This window comes from Vigna angularis, chromosome 8, assembly GCF_016808095.1.
Source record: "Vigna angularis cultivar LongXiaoDou No.4 chromosome 8, ASM1680809v1, whole genome shotgun sequence".
Classification (NCBI taxonomy): Eukaryota; Viridiplantae; Streptophyta; class Magnoliopsida; order Fabales; family Fabaceae; genus Vigna; species Vigna angularis.
In genome coordinates, this window is record NC_068977.1 from 35,224,077 (window position 1) to 35,243,113 (window position 19,037).

Here is a 19,037-nt window from a genome sequence, read left to right on the forward strand (position 1 = left end):
AATGCTGGGGCAACTCCTCGTGGCGAGGCTCCCTCTTTGCAGCCTTGGGCTTGGCCGATTGCGACTCTGAATAGAGGCATGCAGCCGTGCAAATGTTACATGCGCGAGAAGGGCGGTTCCTGGTGGGTGCAGGAGGAGCAACATCGGCGGTGACAGTAGCGGCGGTGTTGGTGGTTGCTTCGTCCTTGTGCGAATCGGGTTCCGGCGAGGGTTCTGGCGAGGGTTCTGGTGAGGGTTCTTTGTTGTCTTGCAGGAGAGATCCTTGGGACATGGTGTGAGATAAAGATCAAAAGGGTTTTAGGTTAGGTATGATGGGATTACGTGTAGAGGATCATGGTTGGGTTAGCATTGAAGATAGAAAATCAAAGTGAAAAACAAGGGGTTGTAGAGATAGAACAGAAGAAGGACACTTTCCTTTTTTAGAGAGAGAAACAATGAATGTTTGAAAAAAAAATTGGAATAATGTTTTTTTAAAATGGACCAAAGAGAGGGACACAAACCCTCAAATTGAAAGAGAGATATATATTACAAATAATAATAATAATAATAATAATAATAATAATAATAATAATAATAATACCTAGGGACATTTTGGTAATATTTAATTTCTACCAATTAAACAAATTTTTTAAATCTGTCACATCAATCAAATCCTACACTAATTCTCACAAACTTTAGTATCAAATTCACTCTCAATTACCCACAAATCTACTAAAAAAAACAACAAAAATATTCCCCTCAAATTCATTCAATTACTCTCCCCCAAATCATCTTCCACAAGTCACCTCAACCGAACACACCCTAAGTTATAACCTCTAAGTATGTTGAAATAACGTTATTAACATCTTATCTAAGATATTATTTGTTTTAAAATTTAAAATCCTTGTCATAGTCTTATTTTTAAAAATGACTAATCAGGAAGAATATATATTTAAATTATACTTACTCTCTACTTTAAGCTATGTAAGATTATAATGTATCAAAACATATTACAATATAATTAAAATAAATCTTTAATAAATAAAAAATAAAATATTTACTTCATTAGACTCTAATTATATCCAATTATAAAAAAAAAGTGAGAATTGTTATCCATTTAGAAGGATGGTTTAACTATAGCAAAAGTGCAAAGCATGTTGGACCCACTGTTTAGAAATTGGCAAACACAATCCACCACGAAATATAAGATAGGAGTGATAGTAATAATAGTAAGAGAAGACAAAATCACAACAAAACTTGATAATAAGAACCCTAATCAATAAGAAAGTGGAATGTGGTGGACTTTCCATCATAATTTATTTATCAAATTTTGAATGTGAATTTGTGATGATGCTCACATCCTAATATCATCATTGTTTCTGTCTTTATTTTATGTTAATGTTGATATTAATTGTTGGTAAAAATTAATTTTATATTAATATGATTATAGAAAAAGGAGATTAAAGCTTAAATATATATAAAACTAAATAGATATTAACTATATAATACTATTTTTCAAAACCGCTATTTAAACCAAATTCAAGTAAAACCGTGTTGATATATAGGTTAATTATATATTATATAGAAATTTGTTTATACTTATTTTATTTTAGAGTTATTTTTATTTTGTTTTAAAAAAATGGAAAGTCTTTATATTTGATTAAAATTTTCAAATATATATTAATTAATTTTTTCAAATACATCTTAATAATTATACTTGTCCTCATCCGTCTCCTCCATTTAATTTCTTCTTTTTGTGATGATTTGTCTTTTTAACATCATTCATGAAACTTGAAAAGAAAATACGAATCACATAAAATTTTATAATAGTAACTATATATACAAAATGGTCGTTCTAATTTTTTTTTTGTATAAATTTAAAATAAGTACGTATTAACCTAGAATACAAAGCAAGCATTATTTATACTTTTATATATTATATTATTATAGATAGAGGATTCAGTTTTTTATGTACATTTTTTTTCTTCAATTTTACTTTTTAGTAACCATTTATCAATATTACTTGTATACGTAAATGAGTACAAATCATTATTAAATTTAATATTGGTTTTTTATTTATTTAGATTTGACCCATATATCTTTATTATGATTCAAGAAAGTTTCTTCATAAGCCTCTACATTGAACTCAAGACATTTACGAGACTGTTTTTTAAAGTAACATTATTTTATATATTTATCTATATTATTTTAAGAACAGCCATGCTATTTTGTGTGAGATTAAGAATTCAAAAATTGAATTTTAAGTTATTTAAATTCGATTACTGTTTGATCATAAATAATTACTTTTGTGATACCATAAAAATAATATTTTTTTTTCTTGAGTATGAAAGACACTGACTGATACACTGATGGAAATTGCTACAAATTAAATAAATTATCCAAAATTAAAGAATAAACAGAATAATTTCTTATTAAAATAACGAGTGACAATGAAATTGATTTGCAAAAAGAATAATGAAACGGGTAAAGTATGGCAGAGACTTTCTGGGCTTTGTCGGAGTGGTCTCCCACAAAAAGATTCACACGAATCACAGAAAACTGAAAAAGCACATTCTTCAAAGGATTTTTTTTTTCTTACAAAATTTAATTTAATTTGAAGAATAAAGCAAACAGCTGCAAACAGTTCTATATTCTCTTTTGTATAGTAAAATGCAATCACAATCTCTAATTCTCCCTGGTCCTCCAATTTTCTCTTTTTCTTTTTTTGTTACACCACATATAATTCCATTGCTATCAGTTTATACAGAACGCATACAGTTTTACAATATCAGTTTATATAGAAAGTCTCAGAATTTCCACTGTTAAATTCTGATTATCCAGTCTCAGTTTCTGTTTCCATCTCCCTCTCTATTAATTCTTTTCCATATTTGAGAATAGCTGAAACTGTTGGAGTTGTGTGAGCTGAAGTTTGATGTCTGTGCCATTGGAACAAGGCTATGTAGGGTTATCAGAGGTTTCTGCAATGGAAAGTTCTGACAAGTTTTCTACTAGTGGTGGCTTGAACCTCAAGGCTACTGAGCTGAGGCTTGGTTTACCAGGTTCCGAGTCACCGGAGAGAGATGGGGGTGTGGAAGAAAAAAATGGGCACCCTTTAGGCATGGTCAAGAATTTGGTGTCTGGGGCCAAGAGGGGTTTCTCAGACACCATTGATGGGGGTTCTGGGAAATGGCTTCTCTCAGGGAATGGTGGATCTGAGGTGGATTTGGGAAAAGATTGTGGCTTGTTCTCACCAAGGGGTATTGGTGCTGGTGCTGCCAAGGCTGAGTCTGCCAACCAACAAATTTCTGTTGTAAAAGATAAAGTTCCTCTGCCTCCAAAACCGTTGAATGAGAAGAAACCTCAGATATCTGCTCCTACTGCAAAGTAGCACCATCTTCCTTTAGCATCATCACATGATATATGTATTCTTGTAGTTAATGTTATCTTTGTTCACTTTTTGTGCTGTCTTGTTTATATCTTTTGCATATTTGGAAAATGTTGGAATCAAGAAGAAAATGGGATAATTCAGAGCCAAGAAATGATTTTTTGTTCTTTTTTTTACTTTGAAAAAATATTTGGTTGAATTTTGAATTGAAAAGAAGGAAGAATAAGTGAAGTGTATCAAGACGAGGCTTTTGAGTTCTTTAACTCTTCTTGTTGCTAATTATGTTATCATGTTACTCTCTAGTATTATATAACCTGTTAACTCTTTTCTATGTAATTTAGGGGGTATTCCTTCTATGGTAATCATGATCTCGGTTATTTTGGTGGTTCTGTAAGCTTTCTTCTTCATCTTGGTTATCAATTGTTTGCTGCTGTGTATGACTTTGTACTGAACTCCTCGGGTTATTCAGTGTCCTATAACCAATAGTTCAATTTTTATCATGCAACTTTATTCAGTGTTCTTATCTGTTTTGCCTTTTCCTTAGGCAGCTTAGTGGTTGGGTTCCTTTCTGTTTTGAAGTTATGATCTTTGATGGTTATCTCAATTTCCCTTTTAATGTAGTGTAATTTTTTTGTTTCTTGGATCAGGGAACAGGTTGTGGGATGGCCACCAATTCGATCTTTCAGGAAGAACTCAATGGCCACTCAGCCTCAGAAGAATGATGATGATGCAGAAGCCAAGTCAGGGTGCCTTTATGTGAAAGTTAGCATGGATGGTGCTCCATACTTGAGGAAAGTGGATCTCAAAAACTTTGCCACTTACATGGAACTGTCTTCAGCACTGGAAAAGATGTTTAGTTGTTTTACAATCAGTGAGTTTTATTTTTCTTTGCAAGCATATTATTCCATTCAAAGTTGTTCTTACCTTCTTACTGTACAATTATGCATAGCTTTCAAATTCCAATATTCTTTGGTTATGGCAATTGTTCTCTTGATTTGATTTTGATGAGCGAAGTATAAAGAATTTATGATGATCAGAAGTGGCACCCTTTTAAATCAGAATCCTAAGTCTTCCAATGTCACAGGCTCAGGCTGGTTGGTTCCATGAGCTGGGGGAATATTTACGGGAGTGCTATGAATAGGTCAAATGATTCTTTACCAATAAAATGGTTTTTATGTTTCAGATTCTGATGATGTTTTCACCAATGACAAGTGCAGGACAATGTGGTTCTCATGGAGTTTCTGGTCGAGATAAGTTGAGTGAAAGTAGATTGATGGATCTGCTTCATGGTTCAGAATATGTTCTCACCTATGAAGACAAGGATGGTGATTGGATGCTAGTTGGTGATGTTCCATGGGAGTGAGTGCATATCATGTCTCTGTGTTGCATTATTCTGATTTGATTTCTATTTTGGTGTTTAGATTTAAAAAAGCATTACTCTGCATAGTAAACATCTGTTAAACTGTGTTTTTCTGCAAATACATTTATTTGATCATCTTAATAATATCACAATCAACAAAGGACAACATGAGAAATGATGTTGTTGTTGTTTAGGATGTTCACTGGCTCATGCAAGAGGCTGAGGATAATGAAAAGTTCTGAAGCAATTGGACTAGGTGAGACTGACTCATACAACTATGTGCTTTCTTTTATATCTTGTCTTAACATTGAAAAACTCATCAGTCATGATATAACTCAACTGCATAATGATACAAAATGATATATATATATATATATATATATATATATATATATATATATATTGAATCTTGAAGTGTACTTATGTACTTATGTTTGATTCCTGCAGCACCAAGAGCCATGGAAAAATGCAAAAGTCGCAACTAGCAATATGCTATTGATACAGAAAAGATGGAGTACTAATTATTACCTTTAAATACATGATAGAAGAGTTCAAAGGCAAGTGCAGGGCACAAGCTGGGGATTCTCTTGCTTGAATATGTAAAATCCTACATATAGGATCCAAGTATCTTAGGCCATATATGTTTGTTGTAGACATTTCTTAGGCTTGTTGGTTTATCCTCACTTCTCTTCAGTCACTGCACTGTGAACTTCATAAGATTGAAGCTGTCTCACTAAGTAAATTTTGTAACTCAAATATATGAAGTTTAATATTGCTGAGCATTTTGAAATTCAACTCATGCATGAAAAGCAAAATAACATTGGTATTATGCTAATCAAACAAAGGTGCTTCAATATGTTAACAGGAGCATTATAGAATATGCATTATTATTCTCACATCGACTAAAGATTAATTTATAATATATAAATTGATGAAAATCATTGATATATATCGGTTTTATGAGTTTGAATTATGTTTAAAGTTCATTTTTTAATATAATATCAAAATTATAAATTATGATTATTCATTAATATCTAATTTTACTGGTTAATTATATAAAATTGAGTTAAGTTTAAAGTCTATTTTTTAATCTCGAATATTTTTTCTTAGTGTTTAGTTTAACAATTTGGTTTTGAGAAGTCTTCTAAAATCATTTTAACTGTCCTATAATTTTAATGAAGTGTTTAGAAATAAGTACAAGTTAGAATATAAAAGATGAGTTGGGATCTTAATGCAAGTGTCTTTATTTTTGTTATGTACATTATTCCTCAAACACCCATCTTATTTTCAAAAAATTATAAAGACAAGAAATAAATTATCAACATAATATATTGTTAAAGATCGAAAAAATAAGTATATGATTACAAAGATTAAATAAATTATCAACATAATATATTGTTAAAGACCGAAAAAATAAGTATATGATTACAAAGATTAAACTAAAATAACAAAGATTTAAAACGAAAATAAAAGTGAATTAACCATGTATTACATTAACAATACAAATAAAATTAATTATGCCCTTTGTTAAATGAAAAACATATTAATTTAATGAATCTCTATTGATACGGTACCACAAGTATGTTAGAAAGCCTCTTGATAAATATAAATAAGCAAATATAAACTTTGGAGAGCCTTACTTAAAAAAGTACATATATTTTTTAAAAGGAGACAAAGAAAATTTCACACTAAATAAATCATAATAAATTTATATTAAATATTAATATATTAATTTTATTAAAAATTTTAAGATAATAAATCTTTTAAGTTTTTTTTATTTATATATTGTTTATCTTGCTTATTTTATTTGATATAAAATTTCAACTAATACTTAAATTCATATATACAAATTAAATAATTAATGTATGTATAACTGTTGAATGATTAAGTAAATAGTGTTTCTTTAAAAGCCATTGTTGGATTTTTCTACTTAAAGACGAAAACATCCACAATATAGTAAGTGAAAATTATTTTCCATATATACCATACTTAATAATAAAGAGGCCAGTAATAGAAAATTAATTTGAGCTTAACTAGAGTATAGAAACTTACCTAAATTTGAAAAGGTATTTTTGGAATGTTATTTGGATTAAGTAAAAGATGTTAAGAAATGAAAGAATTTGAAAGGAGAATGAATAAATAATGTGATATCTTTTATAGATTAAAAAAGTTTTAATTGATAAAATTAACATATAACTATTTTACCATTAGATGTAAAAATAATTAAAATTATAGTGTAAAATATGTAAATTATATTAAAATGAAATATGAATTATTATTTAAAAATGAAATATGAATTATTATTTTTAATTAAAAATTATTAAATAAAAATTATAATTGATTAGTGTAATAATTTATATCTGGCCATAAAGGATATGGAAAATGCAACAGTACGTAGGTTAAAAGTACATGGGCAAATTGGTAAATGCACAATATTAATCGATCTTTCTCCCTTTTCTTTTCAATTGAGCGAGGAAATTCATTTGCCCGAAACTCGCTGTTCCGCGCTTTTTAACGTAAATTTACCAAAAATATTGATAAAATAATTTTTGTAATTAAAAAAATTATTTAAAGGATAAAATAAAAAAGTATGCATACTAAAAATAAAAAATATTTTATATATACGTATAAATTATATATATATATATATATATATTTATTTATATTGTTTATTTTTTAATATGGTATAATAGCATAAGATTCTGTTTTAGTTAAGATTTACATTTATTATACCATCCACTATTAAATTTTTACGAATTTTCACATTCAATGTCCTTTAAATGATAAACGTGTTGGAGATTCCACTCCACTAAAAATAATATTAAGTTTAACACTACAAAATGTTCTTTCTTATTTTTAAGCATAACGAGAAACTTTCTATTAATTTTCTTTTGAATAGAGATTTGAACAAAACTAATACTATAATATTAAAAAATAAAAAAAAGTAAATAACTCTATCTATATATAATATTTGATTCCGTAATTATATTTTATTCTAATAATAATCTCAAGGAAAAGGAAGAGACAGATTGTGAATATATATTACATGAGCAGATTCGACACAACACAAGGAAAACACAAACACATTCATCTGAACAAATAATAATATTTTAATTATAATTATATTATTTTTTAATTTAAAATCAGAATTATATTATTATATTATTAAAAATGGTGTCAAAATGAATGTCATCTTTTTAAGCCGTGTCAAACGAACTTTTTGATTTTAGTGAGAGGAAACACAAATAAGTGAGTCTGGATGGCTATAAGAAACAACTTGAAGACAATGAAAAATGATTATTTGATATACTTAAACTTTTTATATTTATTTGATATTATATTTACTTACTTTTTATTTTTTTTTCTTAAAAAAATATAAAATTTTACATTTTTAAAGCTCTTATATTATCTATCAAATGAATTTAAATGTATGTCATACTCAAAGATAAGATGAGAGTTGTTGATGTGTTTATATTTTTGACAAGGAAGATATTATATAATATGATATAACCTAATACACATAAAGATATTTCACACAATTTTTCATCAATAACTTAACATGAATTGATGAGTGTTACATCTTATGTAATATTTAAATCTGTCATTTTTATTAAAGACTTTCACTCACATATTTTCTCAAATGATCGTTGTTATGAAACTGTTTAATAAATTTAACTTCCTTTGCATGAATTATATTACCGATGCCATCGCCTTTGAAGCGTCCCTTATTTGATGCATTTTGTTGGCTTCCATGAGATGATGGCGGTGTTGGAAGATTGGTGTCGCTGTCTTCACTCTCAGAAACCAATCTACGCTGTTGCGATTGGATATTGTTGCAATGAGGGCATGCAGAAGGCTTCCACGTCCCAGTTCGACACACTTCTTCAATCATGTAAAGTAATGCCAAAGAAGGGTGTTCCTCAGGGCCTTCTACGCTAAAATCTAATTTCCCATTAGCCACTCCAATCTTCACCACAACTGAAAAACCTATGTCTACACCACTTTCACCACTATCCCTATTCACGTAATAATGCGCTACGGTAATCATGTAGGGTTGTTCTTGGTTGCTTTTCTTCTTCTTCTGCGTAACAACAAGACCTTCCATGGTTGCACACGTATATGTCCAACTCTGCGTTTCTACCTCGCACCTCAATGATTCACGAAATTTAGAAAAACTCCTTGACTTCATAACAGTTCCTACCATAGTTTCTGCGGAAAGAAGGCCAGTTATTTGATCTTTTTGCACCATAAAAGAAATAAGCCGACGTGTATGAAAACCAAAAGCTCCTGTATCATCAGCCTTTACTTCTACGGGCCTATAAAAGACATTGATGATTAAATCATTATCACCTGATCTTTCGTTGGTCAATTTTGCTATGGAAAGTGTACATGCCATTTCGTCAACGTCGTACACAAGTTTCCAACGTGATTTCAAAAGACCTTCCTCATTTTTGACGCTAATGGTAGCCGCTTTGCCCAGTTTAATATCGTAAGAAGAATACTTTCCATTTCCCAGTAGACGAGGGCCGCTAGGACTATTCCCCATTTCTATTCATCAATTTCCAGAATCACTGTATCTGCACGCATTATCATAAATATATTTCTTACCATATCAAAACCATTCACTTCTCTTCAAACATGGCAAAATCATTACAATTTCACCTTAATCTATTCAATCCCATTCAATAAACACTTTTAATATAACCCTTTTACAAAAATATATTAATAGTAGAAAAACAAATACTGTAACAAAAGCAAACAACTAATTATCCTAAAATTGGAAAGATCAACGTAGCTAGACATAAATCCAACCATACCTGCACCTTTTTTCGATAATTCCGATGAAGGTGAAGACGAACAATTTGGTGCTGCAGTTCATTGGTGTGTGCACATATGGAAAGAATATAAATAGATAGATCATAGATTCTTCTCATACAGTAACATCAAGGGAAGCGTTAATCTTCCGCTGAATAATTTATATGGCATCTAATTCTAGATCCAACACACAATTCTCTATCGTCTGGAACATAATTCTCATCATGGCATTACTTTTTTTACTTTGTTCAATTCCTTCCATTGAGTGAACGACATCCATCCGTAATGCACAGTGACTCTATTCTCAATCAATCATTGCCAACATCTCAGTCATTATCTAAAACATAAAAGTTCTTTCCAATCGTGTTATGTACTGTGTTGGCTTAGCCCTTCACTCTCATCTCTAGTTCAACTGTTCATTCTTCTGCTTTTTTAGGTTCTTTATCCCAAAATTCACAACACCTTTGCCACTAATTCTGCTGTTTCATGTATTCACTTGCCAAAGACTATGTATATATACAAAGCAACAATCTTTAGGGATCGCAATTTTTGCATGCACCGTTTAATTTCATTAAATGCTTATAATTATCTTATTTTGAAAAATAAATAATCTGCTTCTTATATTAAACTTAACACTGTTTTTTTTTCATTATCCCCATAAAGTTTTGATAATAGAAATAATAAATTGAGATAATCAGTCATAAATAATTTATAATGTCACCGAAGTAATATATTTTATTGCATTTGAAATACAAGGACTATTAACATCTTTTATTTCTCAAATATAAGGATTAGTGTTAAATATAGGAATAGACACAAGTGTACTTTATATTCGAAACTAAGATAGATTTAATCTTTAATGATCTAATGATTTAATTAGCATCCTAATGACACGAAAAGAAGATTAATTTATTATTAAACACGAATAAGCATTTTTTTTCATTTCAAGGAATTTGGTTATTTTGTAAAAGTTTATATATTGATTAATCATTGAAAGAAGTTTTTAGAATTCATAAATGTTAAGAACAACCATGTTGTCATGAACAAGAATATTACTCATCTTTAAATCACTATGAAATATTGTTTCCTCAAATCTATTATAAAGATAGTTGAACACAGAAATAACAAAATTTATTAAAAAATAATGCATAGAGTATAACTGTAGTAATTTAAATAAATGTTGTAATGTTAAAGAAAATCCTAAAACATAGTAAAATAAAATTAGTGTAATAATTCCTTTTAATAAAAAAAACATTCAGTAAAGGGAAAGCGGAAGAATTTTGCATACTATAAGGGTTTAAAATGAAAAATAATGTAAAAATGTGTTAAATTTTAATATTTAGATTTAAAAACTATTAATAACAAAAAAAATGCGAAATCAAAATTGCTTGAAAATTAAAAATATAACTTCCAGGAAGAAAATTTTATATTTTTATAAAATTTAATAGAAATGAATGATTTTATAAAAGGGATCATTTCTCCCTCACGTTATTCTATAACTCTTATCTATGTCAAGAAATTAGAAAAATAAATATAAATGAAGAATTTTCTTATCAAATTAATAGAATGAGCTTTTTGTCTTTTAAAAAGGGAAAAAAAACACAAAGGACAAAAAATTAATGGGTTAAACTTTTAGTCCCTAATCTATTAAGCGATTTTGTTTTTAGTTTCTCTTTCAAATTTTGGTACATTTTGATTCTTCTCTTTAAACAAATCATAATTTTTCGTGTTTCAAAATCTACTGTGTTAAAAATCAGCTGAAGTGGCTACTAACGTCACTTTTTTTTTTCTTTTTTGAGACTCAGTGAATCTTTCCTTCCACTCTTCTTGTTCATCAAACCCCTCGACGACGTCGCAGCCGCACACCTCCCCTTCTTGTCCACCACCACACATACGTCGCAGCCGCTTCACCCATTCTGGCTCCACTTCAGCGTAGAAAAGCAATTGAGATCCATAACACAAAATACTAACAAGCTCCATCTATTCAACTAAGTGAAAAGCAATTCACATTTCTTTCCACAATATCAAGGTAAGAAAATCCATGTCGCCAAGTTTGATCTCCTCCAACAAATTTTCGAAATAAAACAAAAATAAAAAAATCAAGAAGAAAATGAACAACAAACTAACGTATAAATTAAAGTACAAAATAACCCAGATAAAAAAAACCACAAAAAATGAAACTCCGAAGCAAAGTTTCATCGGAAAACGACAAAATTACCGAATCGAAAGGAAAATTTAACGAACCTTTGCGAGAAATGGTAGCTCATGCAACTCAGAGTGAAGCGATCCAGGGGCAACGAAATGGGTAAAAATTGGAACTTTTTGTGGTTTTGATTCGTCGACGAAAACCCCCTTGTCCAGTCAAAGAAAGCAGATTGGAAAATATTTTATAGCATTTGAAATACAAGGACTATTAGCATTTTTTATATCTGAAATAAGGATTAGTGTTAAGTATAGGAATAAACACAAGTTTACTTTTATATTCGAAACTAAGATAGATTTTTAAAGATGGAATGATTTCATTAGCATCCTAATGACATGAAAAGAAGATTAATTTATTATTAAACACGAATAAGCATTTTTCTCATTTCAAGGAACTTGGTTATTTTGTAAAAGTTTATATGTTGATTGATTATTGAAAGAAGTTTTTAGAATTCATAAATCTTAAGAATAACCATGTCGTAATGAACAAGAATATTGCTTATTTTTAAATCACTATGAACTATTGTTTTGTCAAATAAAGATAGTTGAATAAAGAAATCACTAGTGTAGTAAAGGGAAACGACAACAATTATTTTCGCTTATAGGCAGCGGTTCCGCAACCAAGGCATATACAGGCGAGGTAAAAAGGGGAAGGTTTTTTGCCTCGGTTAAGAACCGAGGAAAAAAGGGGTCAGATTTTGTCTTGGTTCTTAGGTAACCGAGGTAGTAAGGTGTTCTTTTCCAGACTTTAGGTCTCGGTTTGTACTGAACCGAACAGTTCTCGCCCTCGCCTCACCATCGCAGTGCCCTTGTCACGCCATCGCCTCACCCTAGCTGCCTCTCCCAATTTGGTTGTCTACGAGAAAGGAAGAAGAAAGAAGCTTGAAGCAAGTTTGTTGAGAGAAGTCTTAAAAATGGCAAAGAGAAGAGATTATGAATAGAACCGCTCGAGATAAATGGCAGAGAGAAGAGATTGGGAATAGAACCTCTAAATAGGGTTTGTTGAGAGAAACCAACAATAGGGAAAAAAATTGGTGTTTCCCTTCCCTGCAATACCAACCTAGAACTAGTGAGAAAGGGGGAAGAAGATAAATGGCAGAGAGAAGAGATTGGGAATAGAATCAAACACCACTACTCCTGTAGAGAATCAATTAAACATAAAACAACTTAATAGAAATCAGAAAAAGGGGAGGGAAGGAAGCTTCCTCCTTTGCCACGAATCAGAATGGAGAGTGATAATGCCCAATTTAACTTGTTAGCCGTTGCTAGGACTCGGGTTCAATCCCCAAATCCCCGGCAACGGCGCCAAAAACTTGTTAGTCCAAGAACTTGTTGGGCTCGATTTCGGCAAGTGCACCGAATCGTTCAAGTAATAAACCGGTAAGACCGGGTATCGTTTTCCCAAGAGACTCATAATACTAGAGAATTGTGCGATTAACAACTCACATAGACTCAATAACATAACATCAATTTACAAACAAGTGCAGAAAAATAAATTCATACATAATTACAAGGTTGGACTTTGGTATTGAAGGCACTTGGAAATGGAAAAGACTAGAAATGATATGAAATGACATTGTTAAGGCTAGTTTTCACCAATGCACTCTTGTGTATGACCAATTTCGTCTCCTCTCTATCAATTTACTAAAGTCAATCCACTAAAACACTCTAGCCCTAATTCCTTAGGTGAAAGAGCCTAGGTTTTCCTTATCAAACCCCAATTCCTTGGCAATCTAACAAGCAAAACCCGCATTAAAGAGCTGGGATCTAAGACAACATGTGAATCATCTTCCATTCCTAGAATCAATGACCCACAAGGACTCCTATTTCAGTTCCGGGTTTCATCTTACGTTCCCATAATCCATAAAACCCCAAAATCAAGCCATGAAGGTTCCCATTACATGCAAGCTTTAAGATTGGAAACAAGAATACTAGCAATGGATAGAAAAGGCATATATATAATCAAATCATTCAACAATTACACAAGAATTCAAAGGCTACAACTAATCCCAACAACATGGGTTTGGTTCTCCATTTCCATGGAGAACCCTAAAGCTTACAACATGGAAGATGGAAGAAGAAGGAGAACCCAAGAGGAAGAAGGGAGTGTTCCCACGAACCCTAGCAGCCCTCCAAGCTCTCCTCTCAGTGAAATCGCGCCTCCAAATGACCAAAGACCCAAACCCCTTCGCGTTTCTGGGTTAAATAAGCTGGATCTGACACATCAGCAAAAGTCGCGCCCGGGCGCCCTCTAAGTCGCGCCCGGGCGCGAGCCTCTCGGAAAAAGTCGCGCTTGGGCGCCCCATTTCTCACGCCCGGGCGCAAGCTTCTCGCAAAAAGTTGCGCCCGGGCGCCCCTTTTTCACGCCCGGGCGCGACCAGCACACAAAACTGGCACCTGGTCACTTTTCTGTGCAGAAACTGGCCCTGGTGCAGTCGCGCTTGGGCGCCCCTCAGCCAGGGGGGGCCCGGGCCTGACTTTTCAGCACTGCATCATTTTCACTTTTTCTGCAGATCTGCTTGCTTCTAGTGGTTGGTTCAGCCTTAGACATTGTTGGAGAGTCTTCCAAGCTCATTTTTAGCTACAAAATAAGGGATTATTGATGAAAGTACATCAAAGTAGCCAAAAACACAATTATTTAGAAAATAAGACAAAACAAGAGGATTAAGCAAGTTATAAGTAAGAAAGGAGTTGATTTTGCCATTAAAATGATGCTTAAAATATGGTATAATTTAGCATTATCAGAGAGAAGAAGAGGAACAAGAACCCTAGGTTGGAGAGAAGAACTTCTTTGGAGGCGCGAAAAGGAAGAACACTGCGCGAGAAAATGTGTTCACGTTTAGTGTTCTGAATTTGAACTTATGCAGGGGCTATTACCTTGGTTAAGTAAAAGACCGAGGCAGTAAGCACCCTATAGGCCTTGGTTCGCGCCTAAATCGAGGCATATTAATGCCTTGGAACGTTCGGTTCCAAAGATGGTCACCTGTCTGGCAAGACATACTACTTTGGTTCATAGCAGAACCGAAGCCGAACGGTCCTATTGTCTTTGTCCCCAAACAATCGAGGAAAAATTAGTGGACAAAATGAACTTGGAACGTTCGATTCCAAAGTGTCTGGCAGGACATACTTCCTCGGTTCATAGCAGAACAAAAGCCGAACGGTCCTACTGCCTCTGTCCCAGACAACCGAGGCATATTAGTGGACAAAATGAACTTGGAACGTTCGGTTCCAGAATGTCTGACAGGACATATTGCCTCGGTTCATAGCAGAATCGAAGCAAAACGGTCTTATTGTCTCTGTCCCCAGACAACCAAGGCTTATTAGTGGACAAAATGAACCTGGAACGTTCAGTTCCAAAATGTCTGGCAGGACATACTGCCTTTGTTCATAGCAGAACCGAAGTCGAACGGTCCTATTGTCTCTGTCCCCAAACAACTGAGGCATATTAGTGGACAAAATGTACTTGGAATGTTTGGTTCCAGAAAAGGTCACCTGTCTGGCAGGACATACTGCCTCGGTTCATAATAGAACCGAAACCGAACGGTTCTATTGCCTCTATTTCCAGATAACCGAGACATATAAGTTTGCCATAACTACGAAAATGTTACCGCATTTTTATATGCTTCAATTTTACAAAACCGAAACGTATGATACGAGTTAAAAACTAGTTTTTTACTAGTGAATATTCTAATTTATTAAAAAATAATGTATAGAGTTTAAGGGTGTAGTAATTTAAATAAATGTTGTAATGTTAAAAGAAAATCCTAAAACATAGTAAAATAAAATTAATGTAATAATTCCTTTTAAGAAAAATAAGGGATTATTGATGAAAGTACATCAAAGTAGCCAAAAACACAATTATTTAGAAAATAAGACAAAACAAGAGGATTAAGCAAGTTATAAGTAAGAAAGGAGTTGATTTTGCCATTAAAATGATGCTTAAAATATGGTATAATTTAGCATTATCAGAGAGAAGAAGAGGAACAAGAACCCTAGGTTGGAGAGAAGAACTTCTTTGGAGGCGCGAAAAGGAAGAACACTGCGCGAGAAAATGTGTTCACGTTTAGTGTTCTGAATTTGAACTTATGCAGGGGCTATTACCTTGGTTAAGTAAAAGACCGAGGCAGTAAGCACCCTATAGGCCTTGGTTCGCGCCTAAATCGAGGCATATTAATGCCTTGGAACGTTCGGTTCCAAAGATGGTCACCTGTCTGGCAAGACATACTACTTTGGTTCATAGCAGAACCGAAGCCGAACGGTCCTATTGTCTTTGTCCCCAAACAATCGAGGAAAAATTAGTGGACAAAATGAACTTGGAACGTTCGATTCCAAAGTGTCTGGCAGGACATACTTCCTCGGTTCATAGCAGAACAAAAGCCGAACGGTCCTACTGCCTCTGTCCCAGACAACCGAGGCATATTAGTGGACAAAATGAACTTGGAACGTTCGGTTCCAGAATGTCTGACAGGACATATTGCCTCGGTTCATAGCAGAATCGAAGCAAAACGGTCTTATTGTCTCTGTCCCCAGACAACCAAGGCTTATTAGTGGACAAAATGAACCTGGAACGTTCAGTTCCAAAATGTCTGGCAGGACATACTGCCTTTGTTCATAGCAGAACCGAAGTCGAACGGTCCTATTGTCTCTGTCCCCAAACAACTGAGGCATATTAGTGGACAAAATGTACTTGGAATGTTTGGTTCCAGAAAAGGTCACCTGTCTGGCAGGACATACTGCCTCGGTTCATAATAGAACCGAAACCGAACGGTTCTATTGCCTCTATTTCCAGATAACCGAGACATATAAGTTTGCCATAACTACGAAAATGTTACCGCATTTTTATATGCTTCAATTTTACAAAACCGAAACGTATGATACGAGTTAAAAACTAGTTTTTTACTAGTGAATATTCTAATTTATTAAAAAATAATGTATAGAGTTTAAGGGTGTAGTAATTTAAATAAATGTTGTAATGTTAAAAGAAAATCCTAAAACATAGTAAAATAAAATTAATGTAATAATTCCTTTTAAGAAAAAAAAACATTAAAGGGAAAGAGGAAGAATTTTGCATTCTAAGGTTTGAGGTTTAATATGAAAAATAATGTAAAAATGTGTTAAACTTTAATATTTCGATTTAAATACTAAACACAAGAATTGTAACACAAGAATTACAATCCATGAGCTTCTTTCTTTAACAATCTAACTCAGTACAACTCAAATGTTACAACTGAGTTAGCTTATTGAATGAAGATACAAGGTCCTATTTATTGATCAAAACACAATTAAAACTTACACACTTGGAACACACCTAGAGTAATGAAAAGGATACATGAATCGTGCTTCACTTTATAGCCATTAGATGGTTCCGGTTAACGTTCTAACCAAACAGTCCATAATTTAGTAGACACTAAGAGACTAGATGATCTTGTGAGTCGGTGTGCTGCATACCAATATCAGACGGTCTAGCACTGGCGAAACTATCTACAAACCTTTTATCAAGAATTTAGTATGCCAACTCTTCCTTAAACTGAACTCAGTATCCGAGAAAAGAAGGTGAAAACTATGATTATGCACATTCCATTGATGGTTTTAGCGAGCAAAGAAGCACAGAGAACTGTATCTGCTATTAGAAAAGAAGAGTTGTTGCAATGAACGAAGATTGAGTTTGGCAACTATAAGTCATTCCCACCATTTAAAGAAGTTAATTTTATTTGCTTGAATTATACTACCGTTAGCATCCCCATCGAAGCGTCCCATATTTGCTGTGTTTTGTGGGCCTGCATAGCGTCGTGGTGGTAGAAGAGGGCTGTCGCTGTCTTCACTCTCAGATAGCAGCAGTCTACGCTGCGATTGGATATTGTTGCAATGAGGGCATGCAGAAGGCTTCCACTTCCCAGTTCGAACCACTTCTTCAATCATGTAAACTAATGCGGAAGTAGGGTGTTCCACAGGGCCATCTACCATAAAATCTAATTGCCCATTAACCACTCCAATCTTCACCACAACTGAAAAACCTATGTCTACACCACTTCCACCACTATCCCTATTCACGTAATAATGGGCTACGGTAACCATGTAGGGTTGTTTTTCGTTGCTTTTCTTCTTGCTCTCCATAACCAAAAGACCTTTCCTGGTTCCATACGCATATACCCTACTCTGAGTTTTTACCCCGCCATTCAATGATTCACCATATTCTGCTTCATTCGGCCAGCTGTTATACAATCTTGGGTAAAGAAGACAAGTTTTTTTTTCTTTATTTACTGCTACCGTAATATCTTCCCATGGATGAGGACGAATTCGAACCTTCTCCGTTTTTACGGAACTACAATCCATGACACGGATCCCTAACCAATCATCACCTGATTTTTTGTTGGTGGTTCTTGATATGGAAAGTGTAGAAGTCATTCCGTCCACGTCGTACACGAGTTCCCAACGTGGGCCGAAAGAACCTTCGTCTTTTGTGACGCTAATGGTTGCCGCTTTGCCCAGTTTAATATCGTAAGAAGAATAGTTTCCATTTCCCAGTAGACGAGGGCAGCTAGGACTATTCCCCATTTCTATTCAACAATTTCCAGTATCACTGTATCTGCACGCATCATCATAAATATATTTGTTACCATATAAAAACCATTCACTTCTCTTCAAACATGACAATCATTACAATTTCACCTATTCAATCGCATTCAATACACACTTTTAATATAACCCTTTTACAAAAATATATTAACAGTAGAAAAACAAATACTGTAAGAAAAGCAAACAACTATTTACCTAAAACTGTAGAAAGATCAACGTAGCTTGACATAAATCCAACTGCACGTGCAACTCGACCACCTCAATGGATTTTTTCGATAATTTCGATGAAGGTCAATAAGAAGAATTTGGTGCTACAGTTCATTGATGTGTGCACATATGAAAAGAATATAAATAGATAGATCATAGATTCTTTCCACTGTAACATCAACATCAAGGGAAGCGTTAATCTTTCGCAGAATAATTTAGATGGCATCTAATTCTTACTCCAACATTACTCTTCTCTATCTTTTGGAACATAATTCTCATCATGCATTACTTTTTTTACTTTGTTCAATTCCTTCCATTGAGTGAACAACATCCATCCGTAATGCAGTGACTTTATTCTCAATCAATCGATACCAACATCTCATTCATTAGCTAAAACATAAAAGTTCTTTCCAATCGTGTTATGTACCGTGTTGGCTTAGCCCTTCAATCTCATCTCTAGATCAACTTCATTCTTCTGGTTTTTGAGGTTCTTTATCCCAAAGTTCACAGCAC

General features: G+C 33.1%; 3 protein-coding genes across 5 annotated transcripts; 1 reads left to right on the plus strand and 2 right to left on the minus strand.

Moving 5' to 3' along the window:
• Positions 1-2,511: 2,511 nt before the first annotated feature.
• LOC108346115 (auxin-responsive protein IAA27) lies at positions 2,512-5,519 on the plus strand. Of its 2 annotated transcripts, XM_017585099.2 has the most exons (5): positions 2,597-3,363; positions 4,012-4,235; positions 4,582-4,723; positions 4,919-4,980; positions 5,172-5,519. In XM_017585099.2, exons 1-5 carry the CDS (start codon positions 2,912-2,914, stop codon positions 5,207-5,209), a joined length of 918 nt encoding a protein of 305 aa, XP_017440588.1. In that variant the 5' UTR covers positions 2,597-2,911; the 3' UTR covers positions 5,210-5,519. The 2 variants fall into 2 exon arrangements, 1 of the variants encoding a protein (XP_017440588.1); XR_008244993.1 differs by lacking the exon at positions 5,172-5,519 and having other exon boundaries at positions 2,512-3,363; positions 4,548-4,723.
• A 2,656-nt stretch (positions 5,520-8,175) lies between these two features.
• On the minus strand, positions 8,176-9,628 carry LOC108345216 (uncharacterized). Of its 2 annotated transcripts, none has more exons than XM_052867567.1 (2): positions 9,075-9,589; positions 8,176-8,933 (listed from the first exon to the last, which is right to left on the minus strand). In XM_052867567.1, exons 1-2 carry the CDS (start codon positions 9,268-9,270, stop codon positions 8,335-8,337), a joined length of 795 nt encoding a protein of 264 aa, XP_052723527.1. In that variant the 5' UTR covers positions 9,271-9,589; the 3' UTR covers positions 8,176-8,334. The 2 variants fall into 2 exon arrangements, with proteins under 2 accessions (XP_052723527.1, XP_017439285.1); XM_017583796.2 differs by having other exon boundaries at positions 8,180-9,301; positions 9,542-9,628.
• A 7,232-nt stretch (positions 9,629-16,860) lies between these two features.
• LOC108345171 (uncharacterized) lies at positions 16,861-18,634 on the minus strand. Its single transcript, XM_017583753.2, has 2 exons — positions 18,513-18,634; positions 16,861-18,327 (listed from the first exon to the last, which is right to left on the minus strand). Exon 2 carries the CDS (start codon positions 18,294-18,296, stop codon positions 17,421-17,423), a length of 876 nt encoding a protein of 291 aa, XP_017439242.1. The 5' UTR covers positions 18,297-18,327; positions 18,513-18,634; the 3' UTR covers positions 16,861-17,420.
• Between the last annotated feature and the right edge of the window lie 403 nt (positions 18,635-19,037).